The sequence below is a fragment of the Sinocyclocheilus anshuiensis genome, unplaced genomic scaffold, assembly GCF_001515605.1.
Source record: "Sinocyclocheilus anshuiensis isolate Anshui unplaced genomic scaffold, SAMN03320099.WGS_v1.1 scaffold283, whole genome shotgun sequence".
NCBI lineage: Eukaryota > Metazoa > Chordata > Actinopteri > Cypriniformes > Cyprinidae > Sinocyclocheilus > Sinocyclocheilus anshuiensis.
In genome coordinates, this window is record NW_015549605.1 from 882,283 (window position 1) to 896,289 (window position 14,007).

The 14,007-nt window shown below is 35.1% G+C and overlaps 1 protein-coding gene across 1 annotated transcript in view; it reads right to left on the reverse strand.

Moving 5' to 3' along the window:
- LOC107658807 (myotubularin-related protein 5-like) overlaps positions 1–14,007 on the reverse strand; it is a 67,244-nt gene that overhangs the window by 42,115 nt on the left and 11,122 nt on the right. Inside the window, exons 2-5 of the mRNA XM_016447459.1 lie at positions 2,062–2,147; positions 1,791–1,928; positions 1,475–1,594; positions 381–491 (exon numbers count right to left, since the gene is read on the reverse strand). Coding sequence (XP_016302945.1) covers positions 381–491; positions 1,475–1,594; positions 1,791–1,928; positions 2,062–2,147 — 455 coding nt within the window. The remainder of the gene's footprint in view (positions 1–380; positions 492–1,474; positions 1,595–1,790; positions 1,929–2,061; positions 2,148–14,007) is intronic.

The following is a 14,007-nucleotide window of genomic DNA, read 5'->3' on the forward strand; positions in this document are numbered from 1 at the left end:
TTGTCAGTGAACTACGGCTCTGTGTAGTAAATGCCGCTCCATCTGAAAGCATGTGCTGGAGATTTACTACTAATCACAGGAGCGCCTTTACTGACGAGATGCGCATGAAAATCGCATACGATTTTTTGCACAGCCCTAATATGAAGGTTAAGACTAAAGCATCCGTGTCTTCCATAGTAGTGCAAATCTTGCACACTACCCATGATGCATGGAATTACAGCACCATTTACAAACGTGTCTTTAATCTCTGATATCTTCAGAGATAAACACTCATTTATCCATAGATAATGAAGGTCTGTGTTGAAGAGAAGTCCAAAAACAATACATACAGACATTAGATGTTTTTTTTATTAAAACATGGCAGACTGCGAAATTCTCACCTGAGAGCCTCCAGCTATAGGAATGATGCAAGTGAGAAGGTTTCCGATCACCGTTTCCATAGGAACGGTGAGGCCATCCACATGAACGGTGTAGATTAGACTCAAGCAGTTCTGCAAAGTAAAGAGACGCAAGATTGAGTCTAAATAAAGGGAAATCTAATAACATCATATCTTTATTGCTATTCTTTTTATAGATTGAGACAGGACAGGAAACGATTATAAGAGGGAAATGGTATCAGGAGAGACCACAGGCTGGATATGAACCTGCATTTCCTGGCTCAACATGACTGGAATTTGTGTAAAACACAAAATCTTGAATTGCATTTATGCAAACTTAGGCAAAATTTGGTTTCCTGTTTAACATCACAAAATCTGTGGATTTTAATGTCACCAATGTAACTGGCTAACACATGAGAATTTCTCAAAGTTTTAAGAATTATAAGAATTACTGGGTGCATGGGTGGGTGTTGGAAAAAAAAAAGTTAATTAATAGTTTCACCAGTTTTCCAGCAAAAGTATGTTTCAAATAGCTGCTATGGAGTTACAATATAAATGCACAATTTCCAGCTATTGCTTTTCTTATTTTTTTAATAGTAATTTTTATTTATATATTTTTATTTAATTTTTAGTTTATTAAGATTTAGTATATTTGTATTTTATTTATGATGTTTATTTATTGTTTTTTATTATTTAATGCAACTCTCTGAAAACTTGCATTATTTCTTATACAGCACAGTTTTTTTTCCTTGCATAAATAAAATATGTTGCTTTTTGTGATCAGGGTCAGGAAGATAAAATAATTTTTTTTATTATTTTTTGTAAAGAACATATGAAGGCAATTCTACTACTACTACTACTACTACTACTAACAACTAAATTAAAAATATACATTTTTTAAAATATATAAATTATATTTAGATATTTTTATTTAGATATCTAAAAGAAAATACAGATTTTTTTTTCTGATACATTAAATAAGTTACAATATTGTGAAGGTCCGAGAAAACAGTAGCCTAAAATAATAAAAATCTTACTGCTGAGCCCTGACTTGTTTTAGATTCTATCACGTGCAACTTTGTGTGTGTCTCTCTTACCCTAAAAACCTCTGTGTGGTCCAAACGGGACACGAGAACCAGGCTTTTAGGAGCGTATAGTTGAGCGGGCTGGAGCACGTCTGGACTGTCATCTTCATCGGCCTCACTGGGCTCTCCTTTCTGTAGCTCAACACACAAACAACGAATAAAACACCCTCAAGCTACACTTCAAATCACTTAAACATTAGATGGTCAATCTACAAAAGAAGCAATATCTCAACCACCATAATCCATTTTAACACAGCAGTAAATCACCCCACCCATCAAGCACCCACTGCATCCTATTCTATAATTTCTGCACGTGCTCGGCACACACCTGCGGGTTCTCCACGGACTTCCAGAAGGTGAAGCAGGCGCAGTAATGCCGCTCGGAGTTGATGTCTGTGAGAACCGACACAAAGAAAGACGGAGGCTTTCTCTCTGGAACCAGCTGCCATCCACTGGGCTGACAGAACTGAAAGAGACGCCACAAAATTAAAAAGATGGCTTCATCAGATCCTATAAAAACACTGCCAGAATTATTTAATTTTGTTGGATAAATCTATGAATTCTGGGATATCCTCTGTATTTGTTTGTGATGGGCTTACCAGCTCAAGGCCCTGAGGAAAGGGGTTATCTTCCCAGTCCTTCTCTGGGAAACGCTGGAGAATCCGGCCTTGACCCTCACTACCTCCTACACAAAAACAGAGAAAAAAAACAAAGGATAAATGGATGCATGAGGACTGAAAGCAGCTCATGTAAAGCTTTGCAAATTTGACTTGACAGAAAATGCCTTTAGTTTAGTGCACAACATGATAACCCCATAAACCCATTTTTTTCCCTCTGGAATAAAAACATAATAAAAATACATAATATGCTGATAATGAGTACTTCCTGGCTTATAAACAAGTAGTGCAAACTTTATGTCTTTGTATTTTAGGCATTGTTAATTAGTAATTTCAAACTAACATGAAATCATATTTAATTCCTTAATGTCTCTTGTGCATGATTAATTTATCTGTTCTGGAGGAAAAAAGTTCTGCTTTCATAACTTTGTATCAAAATTCCTTTGAAATGACTTAAAATAAAACTTCAAAAATAAAAGGAAAAGCACAAACTATGATATATAATAAAATAAATATACAAATACTATAAATCAAACAAAACTAAAAAGAAACCAACAAACAAAACAGAAAATACAAAAAGTAAAACAAACATCAAAACATTTGAGTTTGAAGCTGTATGAAATAGGCTGAAAATAAAACAAAAAATAAAAAACAAGACAAAGCACAAAATTACATAAAATAAATATACAAATATGATAAAGCAAACAAAAAAAACTTAAAAATAAAACAAAAATGAAAAACAAGTAAAACAGAAAATAAAACAAACATCAAAAGACAAAAAACATTTGCGTTTGAAGCTGTATGAAGTAGGCTGAAATTTTTTTTTTAAAGGATAAGATAAAACACAAAATTATATAAAATAAAATAAATCTACAAATATAATGAAGCAAACAAAAAAGTAAAAACAAAAGAAAACAAACAAAAAACACTACACAAAAAATCTCAGTGTTTGAATCAGTGTGAAGCAGGCTGAAAATAAAACTTGACACGTAAAATAAAAATAAGAAAAAGAAATTATAACAGAAAACAAGAAATGAAAAAAAATATCTACAAACATGACAATATAACAAAAACTAATCAAAACATTTCAGCGTTTTGAAGTATGAAGAAGGCAGTGTAAGTGAGAGTTGAAAATGTCACAACAGGAGAGGAGAGGAGAGGAGAGGAGAGGAGAGGAGAAACAGCACCTGCCTGGGCTTTCGTCAGCTAAACAAAACCATGCAGACCCACCAAACAAACAATGACTGGGACGTCTCCCAAGACCCGGCACAAGAATCAGAAAGCACACACAAATTAAATCATTTTGCAGGGCTGGATGATCCAATGTACAGCACTGGCAACACTCCAAAAGACCATCACTCAGGAATTAATCTGCCTCTTTGAACATTTTATCAGATATGAGCACAACCACATACACACACACACACACACACACACACACACACACACACACACACACACGCTACAGAAGATCTGTTGAACAGCAAGCGTTGTGAAATTGAACACAGGGATGGTTTGTGTCAGTTACAGAATGCTCTTATTGCACAGAGGAATCATGGGATTTTAGCCTGAGTTCATTTAGACAGCTGTCCCTCTTCACCCAGAATAAATGAGTTAGTGACCCAATCCCTGTGCTGATGGCACGATGACCAGCAGGACAAGACTTTAAGTGTCAAACTGAAGCCTTATCCAAGAAAAGCCCTCCTTTTGAGTAAAGGACAAAGGTTAAAGGTTAAGAATGCACACTTTATTTGAGCCTAGAACAATATTCTGAAAAACTTGAAAAAACATTGAATTTCCCATTCTTTAAACCAAATTTAAAATGTTCGTTACTTTTAAAAATTATATTAAAATTGTACTTCCATTACTTTTTCATTAAAGTGCAGAAAATATAATTATAAAATACGTACAAAAAAAATAAAATACAAAAATTATAAAATTAAATAATAATATTAATATTAATAACCATTATTATTATTATTATTATTGTTGTTGTTGTTGTTGTTGTAATAACACTTATGAAACTAATATTTTATTGTGTTTTATTTTATTTTATAAGACCTGAATGCATCACTCTCTAGGTTGCTTCTGCAACTGGAATAAACACAAAAAAAAACAGCAAAAAATAAAAAATAAAATAAAATAGCTGAATTTTAAAGCTCACACATACAAAATAATTTTCAGAGATTGGATTTCCCCCAACCCCTCACATGTGTGCGTTTGCACATATAAAAAGGTGAGACTCACTATAGGTGAGTGAGTGATGTGGTGCACATGGATGATGGGGTTAAAATAAACGGAGGTGTGAACGGCCACACCTTCCTCCTTACATCAGCTCGGGCTCATGAAGAGTGTCATGTTTACTCGAGAGCGATCCAGGTGAGCCATAAACAATGATGCATTGTGGAAAATCAACTAAAGGTTGGTACGTGCAATCCTGGGTGTCATCAAACAAGTCTGGAGTTGGAATAAGACTTTAACATCTCCCTAAACAACGAAGCCAAGCTTCTAGCCACTGGAAATTATATCAACAGAAACTCAAACACTGGTGCAGATGACTTCAGTGAATAGTAGTAATTTTAGTAATATTATTCAAAGAATTCCTACACATTCTGACCAATGAATTCCTTGCATTTTTCAATGAAATATCATTTTACAGACATAAAAAGGCCACTTCTAACTAAAGAAATACTAAAGAATGCTCAATACAGAAATGTTTATTTGAATTTCCATTACTTTGTATTCATTTCAATTAACTTTATAATAAATAATAAATAAATATTGATAAAATAATACATTATAAAACACTACTAATTACAAAAATAAAATAATTAAGAAATAAAAAAATATAAAATCAAAATTACCTGACAAATTCAGGTTTATCCAGAACTTTCACTTATTTCCTCGCAATCTAGACCAACTGGGTGGTAAAACCCCTTTTTGGTACAGTTTAAAAAGGAAAGACTCCAGATGCAATTCTACTGGATAACAGGCAAAATAATACCCGGAGGCAATCTGGAGCATGTCCAAAATACAGGCACCACAATAGAGCCCATTCACAACACTGTATGCTGCCAAAATTAGCCTGTTGTGAAAATGATCTTTGGATGACATGGAAGATTAAGCCGGCCGGTGGAGAGGAAATGCACCAACTTCAGGTGATATTCATATACAGTTCTGGCCCGCTGCCAGGGCCCCCAGGCGGTCACTCTACACTCGACCCCCATTTAGTGGAACTGACATGTTATCACCACAGGGTAAGAGTGTAGAGTAAGGATTAGTTTCATTTTCCCTTGCAAAAAAAGAAAAAAAATCAAGACAAGCTGCCAAGAAACGAATCTGAGCAAGAATCAGCGTGCAAAATCAAACTGGTTTTTGAGGCCTCCAACGTGTTGGGAAATCTAAAACTCGCTTTCGTTCCCACCCCCCTACTTTTTCGCTATCTTAGAATGAGAGCGAAAGCAACTAGATGAGTGAAGGAGAAAAAGAGACATCCAAGCACAAACAGGCACTGTTCTCCAAACACTAATTCGCTCATGCCGATTCCAGCATTCCGATTCCAGAACTCTGGTGCTCCCAGATAACAGCTGAGTCGGCAAACAAGGCAAGAACTCTCCCGAGGGGAACGTTGTGAAAGACCTAAACCGAAGTTATCAACACGTACACATGCATTTAGCACATTTAAACCCAAAATGCACAAGTAGGAATGCTGCATGCAAGGCTTTGGACAAATCAGAGAAAAATTCTGACCTCATTTTTGGACTCTAGGGACAAAACAAAAAGCTTGGAATCAAAACAAGTGAGTTGAGGACAAACCCACAGCCAGTTGGAGTCAACGCGAATCTGAGAACCTTCTGAAATCCGACAAAGAAAAATGGGGTCAGTGGGATTTTATGGAGGCCACATAAGCCGTGAAGGTTTCTCAATGATCTACCAATCCACCTTATTTGTGGGACCAGACTACCAGCAACCTTGCACTTGAGATTTTGGCTCTGTATGGTACATGGACATGGGGAATGTGCTTGGATAATCCCACAAAACCGATCTGGACATATGAGACTTCAATAAATCTTTTTCCAGACAAGTCTTGCTTGTTCAGATGGAAGGAAATGCTCAGATGTATGTGATTCAAAAGCTAAATCTGCATTGTTTTTTTATTAATCGCCACACAACAATATGAGCTCACTGTCCATTGTGATTTGTTTCCACAACTTTCACGCAATTTTCACCAAAGAAGAGCACAGTGAACTTATTACAGGGACAATCTCCTGGAGCAACATCTCATTTGCAGGAATCGGCCCTGACCTCTTACCACTACCCCACACCACCTAGTCATTTAGGCCTTTAAAGAACTTAAATAACCCGCTTAAAATATGTTTAGTGAGAGTTCAAACAAATGAATGGGTCTGAATTATGTAAACTATGACCCTGGCACAGAACTACAAAGCTCTCAAATCTCATTTATGCAATTTGAATATGTACACATTCAAATTTTGCAAGTCGAAATCAGTTACGAGACACGTTATTTGTCAAATGCCATAATTACTGTCACACCTGACGAGCCTCGCCATATTTTAATCAATGCAGTCATTAAGAAAAACGGAAAACCAAGTACATGAAAATATTTGTTAATGGAAATAAAAATGGAAAAACACAAACTAAATTACATTTTCATGACTAAAACAAAAATCACATTTTAAAATGTTGGTAAACAATTGCACATTATACTATTTACTTTTAAACAGCCCTAAAATAATAAAATTAAGAAAAAACAAATAAAATGAAACTGGAAAACTAAACGAACTAACAAACTATTGGAAACTAAACTGAAAAGATCAATTGAGAATAAAATAGAAATAAAAATGTAATTAAAAATGATATTTCTATATCTATTTTTTTTTTAATGTATGTGTATTTGTGTATGTATGTATGTATATGTTATGACATATGTATATTATGTCAATTTTCAAACATTTCCATGATCGATCATCGTTTAAAATAACAATCAATTAATATTATAAACAATCAATTAATATTATTAACGTTGTGTACATTATATATATATATATAACGATAATGACGATAACCCAGAGTTAATTGCGGTGTGACAAGCCATATTCTGTGGTCTAGGGAGGAATGAAAATCATACAAATTTGATATGACAAATAATTACAGGACTTTTATTTTTGGACTACCCATTCCTTTAATACAAACCACAGACTCAAACGCAGCTTAATTGACAGCCATTACCCATCAGTTCCGTTAAACGGCATAAAGGTGTCATCTTTTTTTGGAGTAGGTTTGACACAGCCTCCCTACAACCTGAATGATCACATTTCAAAGCACTTCCGCTTTACCCGGCTATACTATGACTCACTAGTTCATCTGGTTATTAATAGGGAAATTTCACCCTTTCCTTCATGCAGGATCTGAGAGAGACGCCACGAGACAGTCACACCGCCCTGCTAGTCAGCCAGCAGGTGAAGTGAAACCAAAGGCAGGCGACCAACTACAGCAATCAAAAGGAAAGGAAGGAAAGGACGTGACGTGTGGCCAGGTATGGTGTGTCCCATACTTGGAATTTGTGCTCTGCATTTAACCCATCCAAGTGCACATTGGTATTGAAGGTGGAGAGAGCGATGAATATTCACTCCCCCCACCTACAATCACTGCCGGACCTGAGACTCGAACCCGCGACCTTCGGGTTACAAGTCCGACTCTCTATTCATTAGGCCACGACTGCCCCCAAATCACAAGATTCTATCAAAAAAACTCAATGAGGAAACTAATGCATTCAATGTCAACAATGTGGCATTCATGTATCAATCACAAAGATGACGACTAAACTACGTGGTCAGGCCATGAGTAATATAGACTTCCTTAATATGCAGAAAACGCATTCTGAAGCAACTGCACCTGTGCACCGCAGATATTCACTATCCCGCTTGTCTAAGAGACAGACATGCAGCGTGGTTGCGACTGTGTGTTAGCGCATGTGGGTGGGGCAGCAAAAAACAAGTATGTTGTCTTGCAAAGAGAAAAGACTGGGTCACATTCTAAAAGTTCTCAATCGTGCAAAGAATGTGTTGCCGTAACCCGCCAATTTTTTACTAATTCACTATGGTTTAATTTAAAACCTGTCTCTTCAGGAGCTCAACGTGGATTCTAGAGAAAGGCTTGGCGGCATGTCAAAACCAGGAAAAAACAGCCTGCTTCTATGGCCCGCACCCCACGTTGTCAAAACAGTTTGTCGCTATGGCTGCCAGGACCTGAGAGGCCACAGTTAAGCGTGTCAGGGAGTACAGCACAGGCTAGGTGGGCAGACACAGGAAGTTGTCAACCACCATCTATAGCAGTGGTTCTCAACTGTTGGGTCATGACCCAAAAATGAATCATGAGTCTGTTCAAAAATGGAGAAAGGTCCATGTAAATAATAAAAGGAGACTGAACATATAATTCAAAATACTGATTATTAAAAACAAATTAAGAGTCTTAAGTATGTGTTGTGTATCAATACATACTATTACATGGTCGAATCAAAACAGCCCTAAAAGCTTCAATGAAGGATATGAGTTTTAAGCAGTCTAACCTGTCAAATATGACATTTGAACTGCAATGTATGTACATTTAATTATATAATTATATGCATCATCCACTACTGTAGAAGTTTGGGGTTGGTCAGATGTTTTCATGCTTTTGAAAGAGGTCTCTTATGCTCACCGAAGTTGATAAAAATACAGGGAATATTGTGAAATATTATTACAATTTAAAATACATGTTTTCTATTTTAATAGATTTTAAAATAGATTTTTTTCTGTGATGCAAAGCTGAATTTTCAGCATCATTACTTCAGTCTTCAGTGTGAAATTATTCTTCATTATAATGTGCTACTCATGATTTGCTACTGAATAAACTTATTATACTAAGAAATTTCTTATTATTGTCATGAAAAAGGTTGCACGGTTTAATTTTTTTGTGAAAACCGTGATGCATTTTTTTCAGGATTCTTTGATGAATATAAAATTCAATTCAAAAACAGCATTTATTTAAAACAGAAATCTCTTGTAACATTATAAATGTGTTTATTGTCACTTTTGATCAAATTAATGCTTATTTGCTTAATAAAAATGTTAAATGGATAGTACATCCAAAATTGTCATTAATTGTCATTACTCACCCTCATGACGTTCCAAACCTGTAAGACCTGTAAGTTCATCTTCGGAACACAAATTAAGATATTTTTGATGAAATCCGAGAGCTTTCTGACCGTGCAAAGACAGCAACGCAGCTAAACATTTTACGACACAGAAAGGTAGTAAGGACAGCATTAAAATAGGCCATGTGACATCAGTGGTTCAACCGTAATTTCATGAAGTTACGAGAATACTTTTTGTGCACAAAGAAAACAAAAATAAAGACTTTATTCAACAATTCGTCTCCTCAGAGTGCGCATGCGTCATGGTACTCTCATGAACGATGCGTCAAAGACTGACACGGAAAAGAAGAAACTGTTGAATAAAGTAATTGTTTTTGTTTTCTTCGTGCACAAAAAGTATTCTCGTAACTTCATAAAATTACGGTTGAACCACTGATGTCACCAGGACTAGGGGCTGCACGATTAATCGAATGTGATTGTCATGTGCATTTTGTCAGTAAAGCCAGTTCTGTAATCAGCAGTCAATCTCCATCACCTGCTTTCAGATGGAGCAGCATTTACTACACAGTGTCAATCGCAGACGATATTATTGCGCGATTATGAAATTGAAATCGTTCGCGATAATGACAGCTGTTTGCGTAGCTTCTCAGTGAACTACGGCTCTGTGTAGTAAATGCTGCTCCATCTGAAAGCATGTGAAAATACCACATTTAATAACATGTTTTTACTTGCTTCATAACGTCAGTCGAGTGATTGAAATAAATCCTTCTGTGAGATGATGTGGCTTCTTACACGGAATAAGGCACACAACATATTTCATAGTATGCTAAGCAGTGATAAAGGCATTGCATAATAAATATACTTTATTATAATGAAAATTATAATAAGACGAACTCATAAACCATATATTGTTGTAGTCGTGTGTTTATTAGTCACACTGAATCAATGAAAGCAGTTAAATCGTCTGTTTATTCAGCTGCAGCGATAGGCATTTCCTGGAATTCTTCTGCGGGGCATATTTGGAGTTTCTGCGCGAGAGCACCCTCTGGCCTTCGGATGGAGATTTACTACTGATCAAAGAACCGCACTTCACTGAAAGATATGCATGACAATTGCAGCATTTGCCTAATTGACTTAAAACTTAAAAAATAATAATGATAATAATAATACTTTAATTTTAATGTTTGATTTATTTAGACAAAATAGTACAGAATTTGAATTCTAGTTATCAGCCAAAACAAAATTATCAGCTTGTTGATATCAGCCAGATTTATAATATTTTGCATCCCTAATAAAGACAAATTCTAATTCTAATGTAAGATTAACGGCTAGAGAGTAAACGGCTCAATGCACCTTGTACTAATTCAGACCCAAACTCTTAGCGTTAGTCATTCTGGGTGGACTTGCACTGAGAGAATTGCATCTGCCAAAATCTGCTGTTGCTCGGGGATACCGAGAGTGCAGTTTTCTTTTCTTTCTGTGCAGAAAAGCTCTTCAACAAACTCACATCCTTCCTGCAAGCCAGCAACCACCCGTCCCACAACCACATTCAGCCCTGGCTGCTTTTTCAATAGAGGAAATACTTGAGGCTCAAGACAATTTACGCACTTCTTTTAGAGAGAGCGCTAGTTTTTAACAACAAAACAACACCTTATTACTTCTTGAAATACAACGTGGCTTTTGGTGTCGTTCAAAATGAAAAAAAAAAAAACTAAAATAATTATCAGCACAGTTTTACAAACCCTAACATTTTCTATTTGTTTTCTGAGCCACAATGACGTCAGCAATGTGTGAAACTGTGGTGCTCTCATGTCTGCGTTCTATGCAAAGACCTGCGGTTTTGATATTTTAAGTCGGGCACTTTGGTTTTCAGTGGACAAGTACCGGTCTTTCCAAAAACTCTTAAAGAGCTTATGTGCTTCTAAGACAAACTTATGTCACAGCATGAGACATAAATCGAGTTTTATTTAGACTGTAGATAAACACTCTCACACACACTGACACAGAGGCATTAACCGCTGCGTTAACAAGGATTAGGGCTGGGCGAGAAACATTGCAATGATTTTAATGAGTTTTTTATTTGGCCATTAAGTTTTCTAAAGGCCACATCAGTAGACTAGCTTCCACCCTTGACACCCTCACTGTCATGTGACAGATAATTATAAGTGTTAATTCTGAATAAGTTCATAACATCCTTTTCTTTGAGTTACTTGTCAACATAAGTGTGGCATTTTTTAATGTATTAAGCTGTTTTAGTAAATGTAGGTAAATATTGGCGATTTGTTTTTAGGTATAACTTGAATATAAATTAAATGTATTATTATAATTTTTTTTAATATATTCTTGTGTTTATTAATGAAAAATTGTGTTTGAAAACAAATCCTTAATTATTTTTAACAGTTTTTAAAGTAATTTAAATGCATAAATATTTGAAATTTAATTCGCAATAATGGTTGTTTGGTCAAAATGATGGATAAATAATTGAACATTTTAAATTATTAATTTACATTTTTATTAATTATAATTAATTTAATTATTAATATTTTAAATATTGTCAAAATGCTAAGTTCATACAAGGATACACAGATGTTTTACTACTATTATATTATATTATATTATTATTTTATTAAACATTCTTTCTAGTGTTTATTAGTGAAAATAATATGGGAAAGCAAATCTTTATTTTTACCAAGGTTTTTACTGTTGTTGTACTGTGTTGTACTGTGTTTTTACCTTACGGTGTTTTTACCTTACTTAACTGCAGTAAATTTTCTAAATTTACTTTGCAACAATGGATGATTGGTCAAAATAATGGATAAAAAAAGGATCTAAAATTTAAATAAAAATATATTTTTTATATTGTTAAAATTAAAACAAATATTGCATGTTTTTTTTAGCCAAACCCTAACAATAAATATATTAATACTATAATATCAAAATAATATATTAAAATAATATATATATAACATATATAATATGTTTAATAATAATAATAATATTGTCATTATTAATGTTATTATTATTATTATTATTATTAAACATTATTTGTGTTTACTAGTGAAAAATAGTGTGTGAAAACAAACCTACAATTATTTTACTTTTTATTTATTTATTTATTATATATTTTACTTTTTATTTATTTATTATTTTACGTTTTTACTTTTATTTTATTTTATTGCATTGCATTGCATTGCATTAACTGCCCTAAATTCATTTTGCAAAAATGGCTGATTGGTCAAAAGAATGGATAATGAAAAAAACAAAAAATATTTTAAATAGTCAAAATGCTAACAAATATTGCATACGTTTTTTTTAGCCAAGCCCTAACAAGGATACGCACATGTTTTCTCAACTAATCTCTTCACGACACTAAATAAACACAGACACCCCTTCTCTCTCACACACTTAATATATTTAACTAACCTCCAGCGAACATCTACTAAGAGATAAGCATGTACGCTTTAGGTCCCTTGTACACCTAGTTATATAAAAATTTAAACATTGCAAAGGACTAAAGCTCAGCCTGTGACAGATATCCTGCATGAAATGCGAAAAGCAAACTAAAAGAGCGCACTTGGACTCCTTTTGCTTACATAATGTTGGCGTCATTGGTTAGGCATTCCACCTCAGCAGAAATTCCAAACCTTCCGACAAGGTTTGGAAATCATATGGAAAGTAGTAGTGAAATTAGCATCAGGGTTAGTCAGTTCCTCTCCGCCACGGCCAGGAGAGAGGCAGCCAACAGACATGAGGCTGTGACCGGTGTTTAGATCGAGTAAACTGATTATGAGCACTGGGAATTCAAGGAAAATACACACAGAAGATGAACTAGGACATAAAGCATCAACAGAGTGTGGTGTAGACGTTTGACGTCTGTCTGACAATCACACAAAAAAATCATTAGCTCACTACCCTCCCACAACAAACGTTCTGTGAGAAAGCATCTGTGGCATGCTGTCGATTAGCACAGGAAATAATTTTAACTTGCCAGTCTTTTTTGCTTGACATTGGATTTGCAAGGTTATTTTGTGCTTGCCTTTATATGTGAGGCTTAAAGCTTCTCATGCTTTTAACCCAACACTTAAAATTACTGCTTCTCCTGCTGTACAAATGATTCATCATGTCTATGTTAGATGACTCAGAAAATGTGTAATAATGGCAAAATAATAACAACTGACTTAAAATCTGAGTACAAAATTAACACTCGCCAAGCGCCAAATGACAGCTTTAGAGTAACTGACTTTGACAGGCCAAAAAAAAAGGTAAAAGAATTGCAAAAATGATAGTCTAACCTAGACTTGTGCCGGTATTCGGTAATGCGATATATCGCGGTAATGAATATGCACGATATTGTTATCGTGGGCACTTCTAAATACCGTGAATAATTATATATTACAAATTATTCCGAATTTTGAATGCATTTTAAGAATACTTTTCCCATCAACTGGTCAAAATGCACAACGCTGTATGCTGCGTGAAAGACGCATGCGCGCACTGACGTAAACATGTGAGAACATGTGAGAGACGCTCTGGATGAAAGCGCACTTTCACTCTCTGACAGCAGATGGCATTACATTTTGGAAAACGATTGCATTGCAATGCAGTTGCAAGTCCAGAACAGAGATGAGTTGCTTGTAATAAGACAAAAAAACGGCCAGTTGCCGATCGCATAAGTTCCAGGGGAAGCTCCTTAAATTCGTCCATCCTACACACACGTGACTGACCGCTCGCTCGCACCAACAGGAGGAGGAGGGTCGTGTTACTCTCTACAC